The following is a 13,754-nucleotide window of genomic DNA, read 5'->3' as shown; positions in this document are numbered from 1 at the left end:
ATTAGTAGTCGAGTTTTCAGGTTGGGTTGTTGTCATTTTCCATTGATTTTAATCTCAGGTCATGGTAGGCCTAAAGGACACCCTAAAGAATCTCCTTATTCCAAACAAATTCTTCCTTACCTCCATTGTGTATTAACCACCCTTGGCAATCAGGACTGGTCATTCCACTCTGTTGATTCAGAGTCACAAGGAGACCAAACTGGCCAAGTGGCTGCCTTAACTTCCAGTTCAGTGCAATCACTGCTGGGTCTCCTGGTAGAAGCACTTTGCCTTTTGGAACTGAGACCTCTAGGCCAGCAGAGAATAAGGTTGGGTGACGAAAGAGTTGCATTAATGTAAAGGTAATTAAGCCGCTGAAATTTTTTTTCCAGATTTATTTTTATTTGAATTTTTTTTATTGTTTAGTATAACATATACACAAAGCAAAGAAATAAAAAAGCAATAGTTTTCAAAGCACTTTTCAACAAGTAGTTATAGGACAGATCCCAGGGTTTGCTATGGGCTACCATACAAGCCTTTCAGATTTTTCCTTCTAGCTGCTCCAGAATATAGGAGGCTAGAAGGCTAAATATATGTTTTTTAATCATCACAATCTACTTTTCTTCCTTCTCTTTTTTTGTGAAAATAACCTATATACAAAAAACAGCAATAAATTTCAACACACAGCACCACAATTAGTTGTAGAACATATTTCAGTTTGACATGACTTACAAGTCCACAATTTTAAGCTTTTACTTCTAGCTGCTCTAAAATACTGGAGACTAAAAGAGATACCATTTAGTGATCCAGCATTCATATTCATTTGTTAAATCCTTCCTTCACTGTATAACTCCACCATCACTGTTGATCTTTCTAACCCATTCTTTAGGGGTGTTTGGACTATGGCTATTCTAATTTTTTTCATGTTGGAAGGGTCTGTCACTAATATGGGGTAGGGAGATGGCACTATCTGATGTTCTGGAGAAGCTGGGCCCTCTAGGTTTCAGGACTTATCTGGACTAGGGACCCATATGGAGGTTGTAAGTTTCTGGAAAGCTACTTTAGTGCATGGAGTTGCCACTGAAATTTGTGCTTAAAAATGGTTAAAATGGAAAAAAAAGCGCTAGTGCAATGCTGTAGGTAGTAGTGAGTGGCCACTCCCATTGCCATCCCTTGACACCTGGGCCTTTGAATCCTGGCTTTGGGAGCAACACCGCCATGTATTGAACACTGATTTAGAGCTTATACAGCCTTTTGGACAACATTGCCCCAGCTCTGCAAGGTATTGCCACCTAACTGGCAGGCTACCACCTATCTAAGCCAATCATGGCCATGGCTTGGAGTAACCATGAGCCAACTCACTTGTCCAGAACTTTTCTTGCTGTCATAGATCCAGCACGATAACTGTGCTGATATTTTTTCCACCCTTCTTAAGCCCTTTCTCAAATTTATTTGGTTTGAGCAACTCAGTGCCTCCCTCTGTTACCCTGCTGTGCATTTCATCCCCCTGAGAATGAAAGTCCTTAACCCATACCTTGCTTCATAAAGTCTTCGAATCTGACTCCCTCACTCAATAAGTTGGATTTTCATAGATCTGTGGCTGAATAAGAGCCTTCTATGAAACATCAGATAGTTCTAAGTGTGACCCACACTCCACCTGACTCTGAATTCTACATCCTGTTTAAAATCTTGGTTTAAATCATAGAAACTATGTAACTTGGCATTTTGATTTTCTAAAGCTGCTGGAATGCAATATCCTAGAAATGGCTTTTACAATGGGAATTTACTAGTTTACAAATTTACCATTCTATAACCTTGGAAATGTCCCAAGTAAGGCATCAATAGGGAAATACTTTCTCTGAAGAAAGGCAGCTGGCATCTGAGATTCTTTTCTCATATGGGAAGGCACATGGCCAACATCTGCTGGTTCTTTGCTCCTCGGTTTCATTGCTTTCAATTTCTGGCTCCTTCAGCTTCTGTGTGACCTTGCTTGCTTCTCCCAGTGGTTTTCTTTCCAAGCTCTCTAGGTGTTTCTCTCTTTACTTTCCCCAAATTTTTCTCGTTTATCCTCATAAAGGACTTCAGTAAAGGATTAAGACCTACCTTGAACGGGCTGGGTCACATCTCAATTGAAAAAACCTAATCAAAAGGTCCCACCCACAACAGGTCTTCCACAGGAATGGATTAAAAAACATGACCTTTTCTGGGGTACATAACAGCTTCAAACCAGCACGCTTGGCCAAGCATACTGTTTTAGTTTGTAAGCTGCTGGAATACTATATATCAGAAATGGAACATTTTTTTTTATTAAAAAAAGGGAATTTATTAAGTTGCAAGTTTATAGTTCTAAGGCTATGAAAATGTCCAAATTAAGGCAAGACCTCAAAAATGTCCAAACTAAGGCATCCAGGGAAAGATACTTTGGCTCAAAAAGGCCAATGAGGTTCAGAGTTTTTCTCTCAGCTGGAAAGGTACATGGGGATGACCACTAGCTTTCTCTTCTCATTTCATGAGGCTTCCTCAAAGGGCCTTTTCCTTCAACCTCTCCAACGGTCTCTGGCTGTGTGGGTTCTGTTGATTCTAAAGTTGTTTTCTAAAATGGTTCCCTCTTAAAGGGCTCCAATAAGCAACCCCATCTTTAATGAGTGGCAGCACATCTCCATGGAAATCGTATGTTCTAGTTTGCTAGCTGCTGGAATGTGAAATACCAGAAATGGAATGGCTTAAAAAGGGGAATTTATTAAATTGCAAGTTTACAGTTCTGAGGCTATAAAAATGTCCAAATTAAAGCAAGGCTATAGAAGTGTCCAATCTAAGGCATCAAGGGAAATATACCTTGGTTCAAGAAGGCTGAGAATGTTCAGGGTTTCTAGCTCAAATGGAAAGGCACATGGCAAACATGGTGATGTCTGCTAGCTTTCTCTCCTGGCTTCTTGTTTCATGATGCTCCCCTGGGGGCATTTTTTTTCTTCATCTCCAAAGGTCTTTGGCTGTGTGGGCTCTGTAGCTTTCTCCAAAATGGTTCCCTCTTAAAGAGCTCCAGTAAGCGACCCCACATTGAATGGGTGAATACACATCTCCATGGACCCCATCTAATCAAAAGCTACCACCCACAATTGGGTGGGTCACATCTCTATGACTAATCAAAAAGGCCCCACCCAGCAATATTGAATGAGGATTAAAAGACATGACTTTTCTGGGGTACACAACAGATTCAAACTGGCGCAACATCTAATCAAAAGTTGCCACCCACAATTGGATGCATCACATCTCCATGGAAACTATCAAACAGATCCCATCCAGCAATACTGAGGATTTAAGAACTTGGCTTTTCTGGGGTACACAGAACCAGCACACATACACAGATGGTAAATTGTAAAGTTAAAATTAGTTTACATCTGTTTGCTTATAAAGATCCTGTTCTCTCTGCCTTTAACGGGAAAAATGTTGAAGGTTTGTCCTGTCACACTGGGTTGTTAATGATATATCTGAAACCAAGCTCCTTTTCTTGCCATCCTCTTTGGATGTGCTGCCCTAGAATGCCTCTTCTCTTTAGAAGAACATCCGTCCTGTAATTTTTCCTTGTTCCTCCCTGTGCTTTAGCCTCCATTTCTGAAAATTTCAAGCCTACTTGAGTTATGAGTGAGGATCAAATTGTGAAACTAAGTCAGAGCTGATGACAGCGGATTAGGGACATGGGAAAATAGGGAACCAGAGAAAACAAAGGTAATCAAAATAAAAAGAGAGCGTAAGGAGCTGGGCTGGTCACTCTGCCCAAAAACCTAGAAGGCATCTCAAGTACAATGTATCAAAATTTCTCCCGTGCATACCGCTTAATCTATGATAACCTTAGTCCTCCTTCCTTATTAACATTCACCACCTATCTAATTTTCTAAACTAGAAATTTAAGACAATTGTTTGCTCTCTCCCTCTTTTACCTTCATTTGTTAATTGTGGATTATAGGTAATCAATGTCCCTGAGCTTTAACCCCTTCTCTCTCACACTGCCATTTCTTTTTATTATTAATCAAATATCCTATAAATTCAAGACCCATATATAAACATATGGGTCATATGTGAGAACAATTTAGATTCATCGTGGAAAATAAAATATAGTGTGAAGGGGTTATCAATCTCCAAAAAGAAACTTGACAGGGCTCCACAGCCAGACATCTGCCTCTGTGCAGGACCTCATGCAAACCTCAAATCTTTTTCTCTTTAGAGGCAGAAAGAGCACGACCTTTATAAGGAAACAGATGTAAACTAATCCAGGCTCTACCATTTTACCATCTGTGTATATTTGGTCATATTACATAGTTTCTCTGATTCACAATTTCCTGGTTTGTAAAATGAAGATAATAATATTATTTACATTAGAGCATTGTTATGTCAGTTAAATTGGTTAATTAATTTATTCCAAAATGTTCACCGAGCAGATGCTCTGTGCCAGACCCTCTTCTAGATACTGGGAAAACAGCAGAAAATAAGATGTATAAATATCCTCACTTTAGGAAGCTTGCATTCTAGTTGGTGGAGTCAAAACCTAAATAAATAGAACGTAGGGCAGATAAATGATAATAAGTGACAACCACATAAATCTGGGCAAAGATCTTCCAGGCAAAAAGGTCAGCAAATACAAGCATCTTTGAAATAAAAGTGTTCCTGAAAGGTTTGCGGAGCTGTAAGGAGGCCAGTGTAGCTGTGGTGGAGAGAACAAGAGAGCAGTCAGAGATAAGTCAGAGAGGTAATTGTCTTGTGCGGCCATACTGGTCATTTATAGCAGATACCCATTCTAATGGGGCCGCTGTGCCATTCCGTGCTTGTATCATGTGGCTTGTTAAATATTTTAACATCACCCCTGCTTATATGCCTGGGGATTGCGTACGAGGAAAATCTAGCACAGGGTCTATGAATGTAGGTATAGTGAAGTTAATGAACTGGTGGTATAGAACAAGTGGTTATTTCCAGAAATTAGTTTTAATTTTAAAAAAGCAGGAGTAAAATATGGTGGATAAAAATGAAACTAGATTTAATTTCAAAATAAATAAACTAGCAAACATGGAAACTTGATGAAGTTTCTGGTTTATCCAAGCTAGTGTTCTGTGACCCTCACGCTAACAGACAATGCCTGCTTTCCTACCTCTCTGCCTTTATCTTTGCGTTTTCGCCTCTGTTTTACTCATTTAAGATCATGTGTTTTGCTGGAAATCTCTACTAGATTGATAACCCCTTCACACTGCTCTATTTCAAAACTTTCTTTTTTGCTCTCAAGGTTTCTCCTGATTATTTTTATGTAAAATTGGAGATGAGATTCTTTATTGTTGCAAATAATGAACTCCCCACCCTAAGCATGTAATTTGGGAGATTCTTAACTCAAATTACAAAAATCTATAATTTACTCACCTTTCTTCAGCAAAAAGGGCAAAATGAATTGGAATTTGGACTTAGGTTTTTTTGCTTGGTTTTGGGTATTGATATATTGAAAAGAGGGGGAAATTTTGCAAATGATGAAGAGACAGTGACTGAGTTTAGAATTTCATTTCCTTTAAAGTGTCAGGTTTGGGGCGGGAGAATTTTCTGTCTAGGGGAAAAAGTTTCTGTTCATCCAAATAAATATTCCCGTGTCTTTAAAATGTTTAAGATATCAGATAATGGATTTCAGGAAGGAAAAAAACAAAAGGGAATTACCGATATAGGTAGAAAGTTAGTGGGGGAAGTGCTTACCATTTTGGCATTCCTGTTGCTGAACCAATGAATAGGTGGCTGGCTGCTCCTCAGGCTCACAGCCAAAATCTGGTTTAATCACTTCACTCAGGGATTGTAGTCTCGGGATCACTAAGAAAAGAGAGGAAGGGATCTCTTTGACAGTAGACATCTGGCTCCCCCAGAGTTTGGAGTGTGTATAGCAGCTTGTTGCTTCTTAGCCTTATGCTGGTAATCCAGGGGTTGTGTGATATCGCAACTGCAAGATGTATGTATCTCATATCTCGTTATGAGATAACGAGAATGAAAGTATGGCCAAAGCCTAAATGAACATTGTATTCTCCAGTTAAAATATGATAAAAACAATGAATGGCAGAAGCATATTAAAATACTCTGTGATTTGGTGTCTGCTTTCTTCGGAAAACAACATAAACAAATGGAATGAGGAGCTGGTTGAGGTGAGGCAATGCAAACGCAGAAAGTTGGATTACAGCCTTTTCCTGTGCGGATAGAAGTTTCAAAGTCCCTTACCTTGAATGCATTTTGATGTAAAGCTCTTGGATTTTAACAAGCCTTCTCAACTTTGTTCCTCTTTGGAAATTATTCTGTAAATCAGAACTTTGATTTGACCCCAGTTTTGTTTTGGGTTTCATTCACTTTTTTTTTTAACCTGGGCAGGTACCGGGAATCGAACCCGGGTCCTCTGGCATGGCAGGTGAGCATTCTTGCCTGCTGAGCCACTGTGGCCTGCCCTTTCTGTTTTTTTTTTTTTTTTTAATGCTATGGAATATTTGATATGTTGTGATTTCATTTAGTCTCACTCACCTCAAGATCATTCCTAATTTTTTTTTTTTTTTAACATGGGCAGGCACTGGGAATCGAACCCGGGTCCTGTGGCATGGCAGGCAAGCGTTCTTGCCTGCTGAGCCACCGTGGCCCGCGGTTTCATTCACTTATAACTACTCACTATCCATCTATGCTATTCCTGGCTTGAAAACCTCTCTTAAAGGATAGATATACAGTGAAGAGAATTACTCTATCCAAGATCAGGCAACTCTGGGCCCTTGATTAACCAAATAAGATGGATCCAATAGAACATAGAAGGTAGAGGCATCCAGGATTGAAGTTTAGGCAGGGAAGTCTAGAAAGTGATTTAAAAGATGTTTATTGTGTGCCAAGTACTATTCCAAGTGATAGGAGTAAAGCAGTGACCAGCAGACCAAGTCCCTGCCCACGTGGCACTTCCATTCCAGTAGAGACCAGCAATTAAAAATTAAACAAACAACAATAACTTATATATTTTAATGTCAAGGTGAAGAATACCTTGGAAAACTAGTCATTGTGAGGCAACAATGAATAATGGAGTTTGTGCTATTTTATACAATGAGGTCAGTGAAGGTCTGTCTTAGAAGGGGACATTTGAGCAGGAATCCAAAGAAAGTGAGAGAGCAAGTTGTGCAGGTAACTCTGGGTGAAGAGAGATAAATGATCTAGGCAAAGAAAAGAGTTGCTAATATTGAAATTGTAAGAGTACTAGATATTTGGGAGGTGGATACCTTCCAAATCACAGCCAATAACATCAGCCTTCCCTTTTTCCCTCCCTCTCTCCCAACTCTGTCTCCTTTTTCTTAACCCCCAGAAAATCATTCCACCCTCTCTGAGCAATAAGAAGGCAGTTGACCCTAGAAAGGGCAGAGGGCTGGATCCAGAGGACTTGAGTTCAAGTCTTGGTATTTGCTTTGACCAGTTGTGTGACCACAGGTAAGTCATTTCACCTCAGATACAACATTTGCATGTAATAATTGGAAGAGCATTATAAACGGCAACTGGTATGTCAGACAGACCTTGCTGGGTACTTTATATCACGAAACCCAGTAAGGTAAGAATGATCATCATTACAGAGGTAAATTGGTGCTCTATGAATGTTTCCTTTCTCTTCCAGCTTAGAGGCTGGAGGAATTAAAGGGTGAGTTATTCCGCATGTTATCGTACCGCCCTTCCCAAACTACATCGTGTACCTCCAGGGGCATGAGGCTCCTGAATAGAGATCAATGATATTTACCCTGTGATAAATACTTCACTGTTCTTTGACGAAACATATTATGGAGTAAAATGCAAATTTTAGGCTTATAATTAAAAAACAAAACTTAAGAGAAATAACTGTCTTAATTTCCTCATATATATAAAATGTGACTACAATGTGATTAGATTATTTAATAGGGCTATAATAAGATGAAAATCTTATAGATAAGTAAAAAATATGCCTAACTGACTGTTCAGCTTATAATAGTTGCTCAACAAATGCCAGTTGTCTTCTTTCTTGTCTTTGGCAGGACTGGGACATTTGGGTGGCTCTGTCATTCCAGATGTCTCAAATGTGTTACTTCTTTTAAAAATGTTCCAGATGATAGTCTGAATATACACTTTTAAACTCTCATGCATAAGTAAAGTTTCTCCAGCCCTCTGCAGCTTGGAGTAAAAAATAATAAGGCTAATTAACAAATTTATGAACCTTGACTCTATTGATATTTAAGCTCTTCTGATAGTCACAGTCATTTATTTTAGTTCATAAGCTAAAACACTTGTTTCTTGGCTTGTGTCTTCCACCCCATATGAAGCAATTCTGGAAGCCACTCATTACCAGTAATGTGGGGGATCTTTTCATGTGTTTATTGGACATTTGAATAATTGCTTTTTTTATTTCTTTTTGCCCATTTTTCAGCTGTACTGTTTATCTTTTGCTTATTGATATGTGTATCTTCTACATTCTAAATACAAAGTCTCTATTAGTTGTTTACTTTGCAGATCTCTTCTCCCACTATCTGGAATATATTTTCACTTTGTTCACTGTGTCTGTTTTTCATAAAGACATTTAGAATTTGTGTGTAATCAAATTTAACAATTTTCCTTCCTGGTTTGTACTTTTTGCGCCTGGTGTAAAAAACCCACCTCTTCTCAGTGTAATAAGAAATATCCTCTATTTTTTCAAATAGTGTTATTATTCACATTTATGTTTTTAATATATATATATATATATATATTTATGATGTGAAATAAAGATCCGATATCATCATTCTCGATACAGATTCTCAATTGTCCCAATACTTTTTTTAGAATGAACCATTCTTTCCTTGTGATTTATGGTACTTCAGATATATACCATGCTCTCCTTTATATGCAATTCTATTTCCACACTCTCTGTTATTATCTATTAATCTGTTTTTCCTAGTGCCACTAATGTACTGCTTTAATTATTATACATTTAAATCAGCATCTAGTTGGGCTAGTGCTTCCTTAATAACCATCATGAAATTGGGCTTAAATATTTTGATCCTTACTCTTTCATGTAAGCTTTAGAATCAATCTGATAAGTTTTGTGGAAAGCATTTTGAGATTTATGTACGATGTGTATAGGTTAATTTGAAGAAAAACGTCATCTTCATGTTTATATCTTCCCATTCAAATAATCACATGTATCTCTGTCTAAGTCTTCTTTTATATATTTCAATAACATTTTATAATTTTCTCTGTAGAGGTTTTACACATGTTTGTTAGATGTTCTTAAGTACCTTGCAGTTTTATAGTTATTAGAAATCAAACCTTTTTATTTGTTTGTTTTTCTAATTGTGTGTTTCTGAAATAAAGAAATACACTTTTTGTATATTGATTTTATATTCAGAAACTTTGCTGAATTACTCTAATATTTTAAAGATTATCTTGGATATTATACATAGATAGTGAAACCATCTACTATGTGGGATTAGCATCAAAACTGATAAAAAGATCAGTAGGAACAGAATAAAAAGTTCAGAAATAGACCCACTCATACATGGGTAACAGATGAAGATGCAAAAGCAAGTCAATGGAGAAAGGACATTCTTTTCAACATATATTTCTGAAAAAATACTATATCTATTTGCAAAGAAATAGACTTTGAACCATACCTCTCTCCATAAGCAAAAGTATCTCAAAATAGGCCATAGACCTAAATGTAAAACCCAAACAACAAGATTTTTAGAGGAAAACATAGGAGAACATTTTTTGATCTGGATTAGGCAAAGATTTCTCAGGCTCGATATCAAAAGCACAATCTGTAAGAGACCAATTGATAAATATGACTTAATCAAGTGTATGGATGTGCCAAAATCTATCACAATTGTATGCCTTCAATGTGTGCACTTTGTTGAACATTGATTAAGCCTTCTCGATAAATTTGTATAAAAAATCAAGAAGAATGTGTTCTGTTCTCTAAGAATTCCAGAGACATGTAAAACCTCTGAAGATATGCTTTCTGGGAAATGGTGACTCTTTCTCTTAGGAAATTCTTACTTATATTTCACCCAAATACCATAAATATTGTGCTTATTTTTCCTGTACAAAGATATTAACATCTTACTTTCCTCAATATTTGAATGTAGAGTTCATTTTTGATGGTATAATGTTATGTTTTGGATTTCTTATAGGCTGATTCCAAAGTCGTGAAATGGAGAGTGAATATAAGGAAATCCTGTTATTAAAGGGCCTGGATAACCTCACCGATGAGGAACTCCACAGATTTAAGTTCTTTCTTACAGATGAGCTGAAGATCTCCACAGGAAAACTAAAAACAGCTAGTAGGACCGAGGTAGCTGGCTTGATGATTCAAAACGCTGGTGCAGTCTCTGCTGTGATCAAGACCATTCATATTTTCCAGAAGTTGAATTATATGCATGAGGCAAAAAGTCTTCAGGAGGAGAAGGAAAAAGGTAACGTGGGAGTGTTTTCACCTTCCAGACCATCTGTCTAGCAAACTGGGTATTTCATTTTATAAAATCAGTGATGTAATGCCCGCAATGCATGTTGGAATTTATTTGCTAACTTGATGCATTTGTCCCATTTGCCTGCCCTTACTGAGAATTGCTAGAAAATGCTTGTTACTAATCTTACAAATCCAAAGAGCCTCCCCTTTTCCTCCAGTCTGCTTTGCAGTGAACCTGAACAGAGGACTTCAGTGTTACCTTCTCAACGCACAGCTCGACCAGGTAATGTCCTTCATATTTGACAGAAGCCTGGAAGAGGACTTAAAGGCAATGCAACTCTGAAAATCCTTAAAGGGAAATTAGACACTTTTACTCCTCTACAGACCGGCCGGCGCTCTCCTTAGTCCCAGCATGTTATGGTGTCAGCTAATTCCTCCTGCTGCAGTGGAAGTCTTTTCTCAGTCTCCCCTAATTCATAGTTTGTCTTTCCTTCTCACTACTACAACCGCTGCTGACAATGTACATTTACCCAAACAAAGACTGTTTTTATATGATTAAGCAGATCACTGAACTTTCTCCATATGTGGTAACTTCCTTTGGTTTATTGATTTTGTTCCCTAGAACAATTGATATCCTTGAAATATCCTAGCTTTATGTCTGAATGACTAATAAGGGTCAATAAAGAAACATTTCCCCCTGTCACCTGAGGACTCTCCCAAGTGACAGTTTCTAAATGCAACAATTTTAGGATTCTAAGTTCAACTCTCACTTAAAATCAAAACTCAACTGACGGTTTTTGTATAGTATTTTGTGTGTGTGTATACAATGTGGATAACATGACTTCTGTGGCATGATTTTTTTGAATTTTAAATGAGACCATGAAATTGATGATATAGAGCACATAGTGGTATACAGGTATAACTGTTATGTCATATCGAAGGCACTTTGAAAAAGAAACAGATTACGTCATGCATTTTATTTTTCTAGAGTAATTAAGTTGGGAAGATGTAGTTCTTATAAATGGACACAAGGTGGCAGTAACTACACATAATTGCCCCATATAGCCAGCCCTAGAATGCTCTTTTGATTCTGGGACAAAAGCCAGGAATCTAGAAGTATTGACAAATGCAGGCTGAAAATACTTAGAAATGTCTTTTTTTTCTTTTTCCAAATCAATAATTCATTCTTCTCTCAGACCAGGATAGCACCAAATTTCTCCTAATCCAATCCTTCCCCTATTTTGCTGTTCTAATGACCCTGGGATATAATTATTATGGTCAGATAAAAATTATCGAGTCTTGGACCAGGCTAGAAATTCAGGACCTTTGTAAATAGGCTTAGTAACCTATTTAAAAAATTAAATAAGTTCCTTTATAGCTCTGAAATTCCAGTCGAAGTCATTCTTAGGCCTATTTTTGGATGTAGCAAACTCATCTGTGCCCCGTGTCGCTCTTGTCATAGGAGGAAACGAGCCTTTTTTATTTCCCGTAGGTTCCATCTTTCATTATTGAACATCCTTTGCACATAGCCACTGCGTGTCTGCTGTTCTGCCCGTGACCTCATCTCATGGAAGGCAAAGGAGAACTGGAGAAAGCCTGAGTGAGGGCAGACTCAGTAATCATTAGATGCAAGAGAGATAGAAAAACATGAGGACCCTTAAGACTGGAGCAAGGAAGCTGAACAAGAATGTGATCAAAGTCTATAACATTCCTATAAGATTAAAGTAGAAAGTCGAATGTGATGAAAGGATAAATAATCTGTACCATATTATTGAAGAAATATTAGGATATACGGTGGGAAGATACGCTCTTCAACACATATTTCCTTGGTATCCCTATAGATGAGATGGAAAATGATTGATGATGTGGTAGAATGATAGGGTGATTCCCTCGGCCTCTCTTGCCTCTGCTTTCTCTCATATATGGTCAACAAAGAAAGAGACTCTATCTGCAAATCTCTTAGAAACCCTTGCTTCAGAGAACTATTAGGAGGTATTTAAACTTCTTTTGAGAGCAGAGACCCTTTTATAAATATCCCTGATAGATAATCACTTTGTGTTCTTTGAAACTCAGTGACAGAGAACCCACTACTTCATAAGACAACTCATTCTACTCTTAGAAAGTTTTAATAATTAACTCAGTATTCTTCTATTGAATTCAGAGCAATCACCATGTTACTTCAGCCCAGAACTGTTCAAGTTCTATCAGGAATAATATCCAATAATTTCTCACTCCTCTTCTGCCTGACATGCCTTGAATAATTGAACATGGGCATCTAAATACATGACCTTTTTCAAATAAGGTTTGGAAGCTGGCTTTTCATTATGAAATACAATTTGGGCATACAGTTAAGGGACCCAAGCCAGATTTTAGGGCTGCACTGTGCTGGCACTGGTGAGGAGGCAGAGTGTCATCCATTCATACATTTATTTATTCATTTATTTATTTAGTAAATATCTAGTGAATTTCTAGAGGTACTAGAACATTTTTAGGTTCTGAGGATGTAACAGTGAATCCAGAAATCATAAAACTTTCATAAGTTTTATGATTTATTTTTTCATAAATCATAAAAAAAATCAAGAAAACACAGAGGGAAACCTTAATGACCTTGGATTTGGCAGTGATTTCTTATATATGACACCAAAAGTGTGAGCAACAAAAGAATGGACTTCGTCAAAATTTGGGCAATTGCAAAAGTAAATGGGAGAAAATGGTTACTAATCATATATTGGATAAGGGTTTAATAACCAGGGTATATAGCGAACTGCTACAGCGCATAACAAAAATACAAACAACCCAATTTAAAAATGGGTAAAGGACTTGAATAGATGTTTCATCAAAAAAGATATATAAACCGCCAGTAAGCACATGAAAAGATGCTCACCATCATTAGCCATAAGGAACATGCAAATAAAAACCAGGTAATACCACTTCAAACTCACTAGGAAGGCTAATATAAAAAATAAAAACAACCAGAAACTAATAAGTGCTGTCAAGGGCATAGAGAAATAGGAATCCCTGTACATTGGTGATGTGAATGTAAAATGGTGCAACCTCTGTGGGAAAGAGTTTGGCAATCCCTCAGAAAGTACAGAATTACCATATCACCTGGAAAATCCCACATCTGGATATATAATGAAAGGAAATGGAAGCATGGACTTGAATTGATATTTGTAAACCAATGTTCATAGCAGCTTTATTCACAATTGCCAAAAGGTGGAAGCAACCCAAGTTGCTGTCAACAGATGACAGATGAATGGATAAAAAATACGGAAAACATTGACTGAAATATTGTCCAGCTATGAAAAGGAGTGGAATTCTGATCCATACTGCA

At 37.4% G+C, this 13,754-nt stretch overlaps 1 protein-coding gene across 5 annotated transcripts in view; it reads left to right on the top strand.

The window, feature by feature from the left end:
* AIM2 (absent in melanoma 2) overlaps positions 1-13,754 on the top strand; it is a 60,650-nt gene that overhangs the window by 32,563 nt on the left and 14,333 nt on the right. For 3 of the 5 annotated variants that reach the window (XM_077156582.1, XM_077156579.1, XM_077156581.1), the window contains 2 exons: positions 7,322-7,443; positions 10,146-10,427. In XM_077156582.1, coding sequence (XP_077012697.1) covers positions 10,166-10,427 — 262 coding nt within the window. In that variant the 5' untranslated portion in view covers positions 7,322-7,443; positions 10,146-10,165. The remainder of the gene's footprint in view (positions 1-7,321; positions 7,444-10,145; positions 10,428-13,754) is intronic. The other 2 variants (XM_077156584.1, XM_077156583.1) reach the window with 2 other exon arrangements.

Source organism: Tamandua tetradactyla, chromosome 4 (assembly GCF_023851605.1).
Source record: "Tamandua tetradactyla isolate mTamTet1 chromosome 4, mTamTet1.pri, whole genome shotgun sequence".
In the NCBI taxonomy this organism is placed as follows: Eukaryota; Metazoa; Chordata; class Mammalia; order Pilosa; family Myrmecophagidae; genus Tamandua; species Tamandua tetradactyla.
Note: the sequence above shows the minus strand (reverse complement) of the source record. Positions and strands in the feature narration are given on the sequence as shown.